General features: G+C 34.1%; 1 protein-coding gene across 3 annotated transcripts in view; it reads right to left on the reverse strand.

Moving 5' to 3' along the window:
- The window catches only part of LOC120636202 (polyhomeotic-proximal chromatin protein-like), a 55987-nt gene extending 51911 nt beyond the window's left edge, over window positions 1–4076 (reverse strand). The window contains exons 1-2 of one of the 3 annotated variants that reach the window (XM_039907561.1): window positions 4001–4076; window positions 6–243 (exon numbers count right to left, since the gene is read on the reverse strand). In XM_039907561.1, coding sequence (XP_039763495.1) covers window positions 6–243; window positions 4001–4035 — 273 coding nt within the window. In that variant the 5' untranslated portion in view covers window positions 4036–4076. Of the gene's footprint in view, window positions 244–360; window positions 655–4000 lie in introns of those variants that run through there. The other 2 variants (XM_039907558.1, XM_039907560.1) reach the window with 2 other exon arrangements.
- Window positions 4077–9646: the final 5570 nt, after the last annotated feature.

Consider the following 9646-nt stretch of genomic DNA (forward strand, 5'->3'; position numbering starts at 1 on the left):
GCAACCTTTATTGTCTTGTCTTTTGAGTCCTCTTTAGACTGGACCGGAGACGCGGCGCCGTGTGACGGTGACAAGAGCTGTGTAGGAACATGCTGTGTCACCGATATATTAGCATTTATTACATCGGGGGTGTGAAGTTGCTGTTTATCAACTGGCTTAGCCAATTGCGGCTGAAAACTTGGGCTCTGAGTTTGCTCTTTATCTTGTTCTTTCTTTTTTTGTATGCTATCTAATATCTCTGACCTAAAAACAAACAATATATACACATATAGCAGCAAGTTGGCGAGGAAAACGATTAATACACAGTTACTTGAACTAACTTCTGTTATTTCATATTACACCACTTGTAGGTTAATATACCTGCTTATTTCAGCCATTACTTGCGTATAATTATTTACACTGTACAACTATCCTTAAATTATTCTGTGAATACTATCAAGTATACCATTTCCATTTCATAAATCACGTCAATATACACCATCGATAAAAACGATTTTTTCCCCCTAATTTTGTTGCTACTTAGTAGCTGTACGAATGCTGAGCCATTTTGAAAAACTTTAAGTTTACGTAAATTATCAAAAAGAACAATTTTCCTGCATTTATCAATGTGTGTACACAATGCAAAATGTAAATTGATTTGCTACGGTATTTTCTTTTTCAGTTTTACTCAAAAGCTGTCAGTGTCAAGTACAGACCACAGATAAACAGGAAAATGGTTGAGCGGGACGGAAACCAAAGACTTATAATACAGTTACCCTAAACCAAACCTACCAAAATGATTAATTTGACGACAGGCCTTATAATTTTATTTGTGAATTATAACAATGTCAGTATCACAAACCCCTTTAGTTTGTTTATGAAGTATAAATGAGTACTTTAATTATATATTACATAACTTTTATTTAGCAATTTTTGCTCTTCAGGTTACATTATTGCAAATCTCTTATTTATTGGAAGAATGTTTTTCATTTCATTTCAATGAATCAAACAAACAAAAAATCGTTCGACCCTATAATACCTTATTGATACCTTAATGCATTACAATTCAATGATTGTAAAATGTAAACCGAAATGAACCGAATTGAATGAACCGATTGGCTTACATCGCGGCAATTTTCCTACTTTTCTTTAGCTTTTTTTTTACAGGCCATAGTAACTTCTAAACGATAGGTCCAATAAAATATTTTTAAGAGGAATTGACGGTACGTAATGAAGCTCAAGTATAAAAAGAAATTTATGGAATTAATATCATGATAGGAATGAATAACTTGCACAGAAAGCGATTTTGTGACCAAACATTTATCGTTATATTTAACAAGTATCGTTATATTACAGCAAATTTACAGGATATAATGAATGGTACAAAAAAAATCCTCATGAATCACTCTGTGCATTAGTAAAGACCAGTGTTTTGTACCAACATTTTCAAAATTATTCGTAACTTTTTTTATTCCATAACAAGTTCGCATTTGACTGGAATCAAAATTGATCTAGAATCTCACCTGGTAGTAAATGATGAATGATTGTGCAGTCTAAGAACGAAGCTAGCTAACTTGTTAGATGTATTGAGATTATATTAAACAAATAACCGTAATCGGTTTCTCCGTGGAATTATATCCGACCTCTAAATCGCTTTGTGGCACGGCTTTGTCGTTAAGGTAGTAACTAGCTATGGCGGAGGCCTTCCACAAAAAGCGGCAACGGCCTGCGCCTGGAAACTTTTAATTTGGGGTCAACTTGATTTTCATAAATTATTATTTTTAAGAACTCTTGAACAGCGATTGTATTATCGGATGCACCCTTTGAGACAATATCTACATAATATAGTTAAAGGCTCCCCATAGACTCCACAATATCTATTGACAATATTCTGCATATTGCCAAAAAAAATATTGACAGTAAAATTGACCGTGTGCCGGCAGCCGAAGAGTTTTATTGGTGATGGAGTTTGAAGGTAGTTATAGAAAATTCTATGACGTCTCAGCTCAGATTGTACTTAAGGATGCACTATTGTCAACATATCTTTGGTTCTATAGAGGTTTAAAGAAGAAATACCAAAAACACTCAGCGTTGTAGTTTCTATAATTTCAACTAACAACTTTTGGTCAACAACTTCAAAATTAAGTATAATTTATTTCATATAAAAAAACGTGTTATTTCTGTAAAGTGACATTAGACTGGGAAACCAAATACATGTCCCTGTTGCCAAACAGCTGTGTGTACGCACGATAAAGTTGTGGTTCGCGCGCTGGTGCCGATGTTACATTACAGAGTAGTTACAAGTAGAGTACCTATCTATGAAATATATTGAATATTTCAAAAACGAACGAGTCAAAAAAAGTTGTTAGTTTTAAAATAAACAACTACAGGCCTTGGTAGCAACCCTCTGTATATTATAACTTTGTTCATTAGATGCTAATTTTATTTATTTAATTAGGTAATAAATATATTTCGTTTCTTTGCATGAGCTCTGAATTGCCTCGTTGGTCAAGTGATTAACACATGTTCGAATTCTTGGGTTCGATACCCGGTCGTTATGTTGTATCTATTTGAATTCATGGTTTTCAATTGAAATTTTCGAAATTTCCGAAATCAAATTCTCATAGAATATTGTGACATGGTGCCGGCCATAAGATTAGGTACGTTCTAGCATAGGTAATTAAAATCTTGTAAAATGTGTAGACTTAAGTCTAAATTCACAAGCAATTCATCTTTGCCTTAAACTGCAATTGCATAGGCACAACAATATATATATACATATATCCGGTGGGATATAAATAGTCCAGTCCAGGCCCATTTTCGTAAACCGATCACTCTAATAAAATCTCAATTTCGGTCTTTAGCCTTTAATGACCGATACCCGAGAACCGGTTGTTAGTGCGATGTCAGTTTTTATAACAAACCTTACATTATTCAAATTCCAATTTTTCAAACGCTGAATTAAAACTAAATAAATAGCTACAGTGTTATTAAAAATTTAGACAGTTTTTTAATATGAAAATTTTAAAGTTTACAGTTATACTTCACTATTCAAATCTCATGAGTAGGTATAGTGCTGTTTATCAGGTTATTACATACTCACGTACCTACCTAATTAATATTTAAATTATTTTGTAGAGACATGTAGAGAGTTATAGAGTTAAATGCATTGGACTAAGAAATAACTAAGTAGGTAGGTATGTGAACATAATTATTATAGCAATAAACAATGAAACACAAAAAACTTTCTCATCATGCAAAAAGTTTCACGGTTATATTGTTGCCATAATGTATCTTTTTATTAGTATTATTCAAGGTACCTACGTATACCTACTGAATTATAATTAGCAACAACAGACCCATGCCACATGTTTTTTTTTTCATTCCTATACTTACCATCTCCTTTATAAATATAGAGCTTTGTACCTATTTAGGGACAGACACCTATATGAAAAAAACCCGTCTGGTATTATTTCACAAGGGGAAGCAAAAAATAATGAAATTGTGCGAGTGAGACGGCATAATGCGGACGCGTGTGGCGAAAGAAAGAGAATTATGCAATGCAATAGGGGAGTTGGAGAGCGAACCGGTTCTGCATGTGTGCAGACAGACTTTACCCCTCCTCCTCCCCTCGCCAGTCGACCCTCGGCTTTGAGGGCCGTGAATTGTCGGCTTTTCCCCGAAGCGTTGCAATAATAATACCAGCCTGCTCCCCTCACTGAATAATAAAACAGCCCTTGCGGAACGGTTTTTTATAGATGCTCAAATTTTTTAACTTACAATATCATGAACACTGAAACTTTAATGTCATATTAAAGTATTTTTGATTAGAGCTTAATTCTATTTTTGGAACTTGTTGTAAAGCAATCTTGCCTCCAACGTGGGTATAATAAATAATTGAACAGACGCGATTCACAGTGATGACGAATATATAACACCTCGACCCACCACAAAGCCACACGCGACGCACTCTACCGCACTGATCCGCAATAATTATAAAGTAAATAATAAAATAAAATACCTTTTGGTGTAAAAACCATAAGAACAACGTTCCATCGTTTCAAAATAAAGGGTTAACTTAAACGTAAGCGCCGACCCATGCGGCAGTAATTAAAAGGAAAACAAACAAAAAGGTAAGGACATCGAGACATTCGCACAGGTGAAAGTGAACACAACACTTGATATCGACGAAAACGACATACAAACACACTTTATCGATAGTCCGGTTCTCGTCTCATTGTAACAACAACCTTCTTTTCGAATGGCGAAATACGACTGTGTGTTGAGAATGCGCGCGGCGCCCGCTACCACCGGCTCAGTCACGCCGCACCCATTCCCCTCACCTCTCCGCATAGCGCTCTCTATCACGCATCTCCAATGGTACGCCCGCTACTAACTCTGCTCTACCATTGGCCGATTCGTTTTACGACCGTTCCACAAACAAAACCGGTTGCCATGATCGGCCGAAAGGGCGCAAGGAACGAAATGTTTCTGAATTATTATTATTACAACTATTCCTCTCCCGCTCTTTCTCGATATAAGTCATGAGAGGGCATATTTAAAATATTAGGTTGGCGCTTCGTTCCGTCCACGAATTTGCGCTTCTAATTTTTTCCCCCTAAATATTTAACATGTCTCTTGAATTAACTAAATGCTTTTTGTACATATAGATATTATATTTAATAGGACTAATACCAATAAGAGATTAATTTATTTTAATACAAAAAAAAAGAATATTGTTAAATAATTTGTTGGAGGAATTCGCAAGATTTTATAAATGACAAAATAATCAAAAATCTAGCGAAAAAGAAATTTCAATGTTACATTTCTGCGAGTCATATGGTTTCGTCTATAGATCCGGTCCGCGATGGCTTCACCATACTCAACTCAACCCTCATAATCCCTACCTAACTGCATTGGGGTTTAAAGCTACCTGTCTCTGTCTATCTACCTCCATGCATCGCTGTTCATCTGTCTCGATAATCGTTTCTTATTATAAATTATTATTACCGCTATTGGCTTAGGGATTCTTCTCTATATAGCTAGATAGATTCGTAGAGAGAGAGATAAATATATATATATATATATATACATACATATGTATATATATATATATACATATGTATATATATATTTATATCTGGGATATATAATAACAAGTAGATACCTACTCATTTAAGTTATTTAGTATTATTCTCGATAAAAATAGGTACGTGCATCAGGTAAAGTTAAATAATAGGCACGTATGTATGTGCACTCTACCTTGTTGACTCTATTTATAGATAAATATCAATAAGTTTCATCACTATTCAAAAATGAACACAGATTCCGGAATATTATGCGAATAAGGTTGAAAGTAGTTTTTTTGGTTAATTAGCAATAAAAATAGTTTTTTATTTTACTACAACCCACATCATATCATCTTATCCTAGTAAAAATATTTGTGTTCGGGTGTAAAATTAATGCATGTGTACCTATGTACATTTAATATTGTCTATTTGGTCATTTTTAATTAAAAAAAAAGCATAATGTCGGCATAACTAATCACCAAAGCAACCTTTAAATGACAAAGCGCACAAAAACACTGCTTATCTATTCCAACGTTATGGCATGTTAATAAATAGAGAAGTATATATGCCCGCATAAGACGCTTCTCGGAAATTTAGTAATTCTATGCGCTATTTCGGTTTTCTCCTTTACTACGTCTTAATACCTGTCTGCGGAGAACCGTTAAATAGGCAGAGATATTGGATGGAGTTATGAACCTTATACCGCAATTGTTGTTATACGTCATATTAGTACCTAAAAACCTCGCAGCAGCGACATGGCGCGCGGTTTGTGACGCGACATGGACACCTACAAAAGCTTTCCATGTGGAACCTTAAATAGCGATTATGTAACACGAGAGTAATTTAATTTTTAAATATTTCTGTTAATAAAATACACTAAAATGACCTACCTACAAGCCCACAAGTCATATCATGCGCGCGGTATATTTTTCTTTGAAAAATGAATATCCTTTTATAGTACCGTATTAAAAAAATACAGTTTAATTTATTCATTTATAAAAATATATTTTAGAAAACATTTTATACCACTACCATAATTCAGATAAAATCAGAGTTGAGTGACATCTATTGTTGCTTTTTCGAGTTGTTGTTCACATTCACGCCATCTATGCAAGCTGTCGGACATTAATTTACCAACCGTGAATAACAGGTCGATTCATTCATTGGCCAGGGTAGGGTATGGTACTTATTTGTTTAAAACAAGAATAAATAATCGTACTTACATAAGGTACCTACATCCTACTTTATACGTAGTCAGATCATTGTTACCACAGAATTAAGAACTACTTCAATTATTGATACTAACACAACCTCGCCTAAAATCTATTGCAAATTATCCACTGTCTACATAGTCAATTCTACATAGTCAATTCAAGATTGAATTTGGTGAAGTCGTGATTTTTATTATTTATTTTATTTTTAAACAATCCAATAATCGTTGAGGTATAAAATTATTTTAGGTATTATTTTAGATTATGGAATTTCCATATTTTAATATGAGGAACATAATAATGTTACGAAATTGTTATTTTAGTGATCTTTAAGTATCTTTGTAAAATATGCATGTTTTGTTTAGTTTTATATGATTTCCCATACACCGTCCATGCTTGAAATATTTATTTATATTACAAAACTTATGTGAAAATCGCTAGTAAACCTTAATAAATAAATAAAATAAGTACGAACAATTATTTGTTTTAACAAGAATATAGCCTCTTAATGTCCCACTCTTGGTCACAAGCCTCATCTCTCATAGAAAAGACGGTCTTAGAGCAAAAACCCACTACTACCTCCAATATGGGTTTCAAATGAAGGAGCTTGACTTGTAGAATAATGTAAACAAACTAGAAACTTGAAAACTATTTTTTTATCTGACCACTGATAGATGAGAATAGTGAAGTAACAGCTGGTACCTTGTTGGACCTAAACATTTAATTATTTTTTATTTAGCTTTTAGAACATTATTTGTCGAGGGTTTTTTAAAATTTAAATTTAATTTTATTATTATAACCACGAGGTAGGACCTAGGGAGAGGGGATGAAAGTGTTTGACGATTTATAACCATAACATATTTCCACTTCAACTACCAAAAAATAAATTATACCTACTGTACTTCCTCGCACATTCCATATTTACTTAGTGGTGCGTATGGAATGCCTTTTAAATAGTCCTTGGTAAAATGTATGCAATATGATAAATAATATTGTACGTGCTCTGTTTGGGGTCGGTAATGGGTCGACGATGATGATTTATTCCAAAGACGAATCACCGCATTTATAATGAGGATGCCCTTGCTCGACAGGGAGGCTCGTGAGGACCTATGGGTAGCCTTTACACTACGCAACCGACCCGTATATGTGTGTGTAGCTATAAGTAATCATTTAACTTCAATGATTTTAATGTATTTCGCAGCCATAATGATTATCAAATTGAAACGGATAACGGAAACAAAGCAAATATCTCGCGAACCGTGCGTGATTAGGTTAAGATTACAAAGGAAGAACGAAGCGGACGACAAGGCAAATCACTAATTTTAATGTTTCGTGATTCTTCATGTTCTAATGTAAATCATTTCGTTCATGATTCTCATAGGTACTAGATGGCGTTACATTGAAGGTTCTACAAAGAGGATACGAAGGTTCTGGATTAGCCAAAACTGAAGTTTGTCCAGGAGGTTCAATTAACATAAAAGACTTACGAATGTTGGAAACCGTTCCCTCGCGTTTCACGATTCGCGTTTCGCTATGTGATAGAACCAGTTCCATAACGCAATTAAAATAAAAAAATATACTGACCCGTCTTAGTCGAGTAGGTCTCGGAATCGTCAAAAGATCATCAATAAATCAAGATTATGTAGGTAAATATTGTTTTATATAAACACTCATTAATATTGGAAATTAGTGGAAAAAGTTCGTAGGTAGATATGTACATATACTTTTTTTTAGTTCCACGAAGTACAAGCTAGCCCTTGACTGCAAACTGCCCCGGTGGTAAGTGATGATGCAGTCATAGATGTAAAGGGGCTTACCCGTGCTGTAAGGTGTCTGGCAGTTATAATATTAGATCCTTACATGTGAAAGTGGCGTTTTGAAAAGAGGGAACAAAAAGTAGATTTTATTAAATATAATGTTTTTTTTTTTATTTATTTATTAACTCATCACACATAATATACATCACAGATCTTAATTTAAAGGTGTAGGTAAGAATAAACGCAAAAAAAAAAATCCGTTCACTCAGCCGTTGACAAATTTTTGCTTGGTTAGTCAAATAGATTAGTATTTGTATTAACATTCACAAATTAATGCTACAAAATCGTTACTTAGTCACATTACCATTTAGAATTCAGATAGTTTATATAAAACATAAGCTTACTGAAAAATCCTATTATAATATTAAGGATTATTTAAACGATAAAAAATCGTGGGTGTGAATTGCTCTAGCTTCATAGCTTAATTTAAATTTACTGGAAGATGGTGATAACAAAAAAATAAATTTACCCAGCTAAGTTTGTTGTGGGCTCTTCTTAGACCAGGGCGCGTTTGGAACCCTCGTAGCTTTAGATTTAAGTTGGCGAACGAAGTTATCACCATCCCGTTACAATTATGTAAACAAACATGTATGAACGCTTCACAGGTGCCTGTGATAGGCCTACATGAATAAAGAAATTTTGAATTTGAATTTGATAGGTCGACAATGATAAATGTAAAAACCTTTATTTACGTTCCATAATTTATATAGCTCAGTATAGGTTCACTATACATGTACAGGATCGTAGAATCGTGTTCTACGCGACATCGCACCTGAACACTCAATCGCTTGGCAGCATCTTTGTCGGTACCACCCTGGTAATTAGCCACGGCCGAAGCCTCCCACCAGACCAGACCAGAGAAAATAAAAAAATTATAAATACCCAAATTGGACCTGCCGGCAATCGAACCCACCTGTTTAAATTCACAGCTGTCACCGTTGCGCCAGGGAGGTCGTCAAACGACAACGACATTCCAATTGAAGCTTTTTACTTTGGTAGGCATCTTTTCATCACCAGCTTCGGTCGTTTCGCATTTAGCTTTTCCGTCATGGTTTGCAGTTGGTGACAATATACATCGACCGTAATAGTCTGGCCAGATTTAAGAAAGCTGTATTGAACGACACCGTCACTAGTCCAATAAACTCTTACAAGTTATTTTTTTTAAAAAATAATATTAATATAGAAATAATATTAATATATTTTGTTTCTTCTTTGCATTTATGGACAAATAAATGCAAAGAGGAAATAAAGGTGCTTTATAAAAAGAATATGCTTTTATTTTCTTAACGCTAATAATATAATTCAAGCTTGGTATGGCATGAAATTCACATGACTCTACCATAATCGGCTTCTATGTATTATCTAGGTATGAGTACATAAACTCTCTTAAATCAATCATGATCGATAATACCTCTTTAGATTCGCAAACTTTCGAAAGTTGCAAACATACGGAAGTTGATTTTTGGAAGAAGGTCATTTAGAAAGTAAAAAATAAAGGATAAGTAGATATGTAACATTACATCTGAGTACTGGATTAAATACAAATAAAAACACGTCAAGTAAGTAACGT

The sequence above is a fragment of the Pararge aegeria genome, chromosome Z (assembly GCF_905163445.1).
Source record: "Pararge aegeria chromosome Z, ilParAegt1.1, whole genome shotgun sequence".
Classification (NCBI taxonomy): Eukaryota; Metazoa; Arthropoda; class Insecta; order Lepidoptera; family Nymphalidae; genus Pararge; species Pararge aegeria.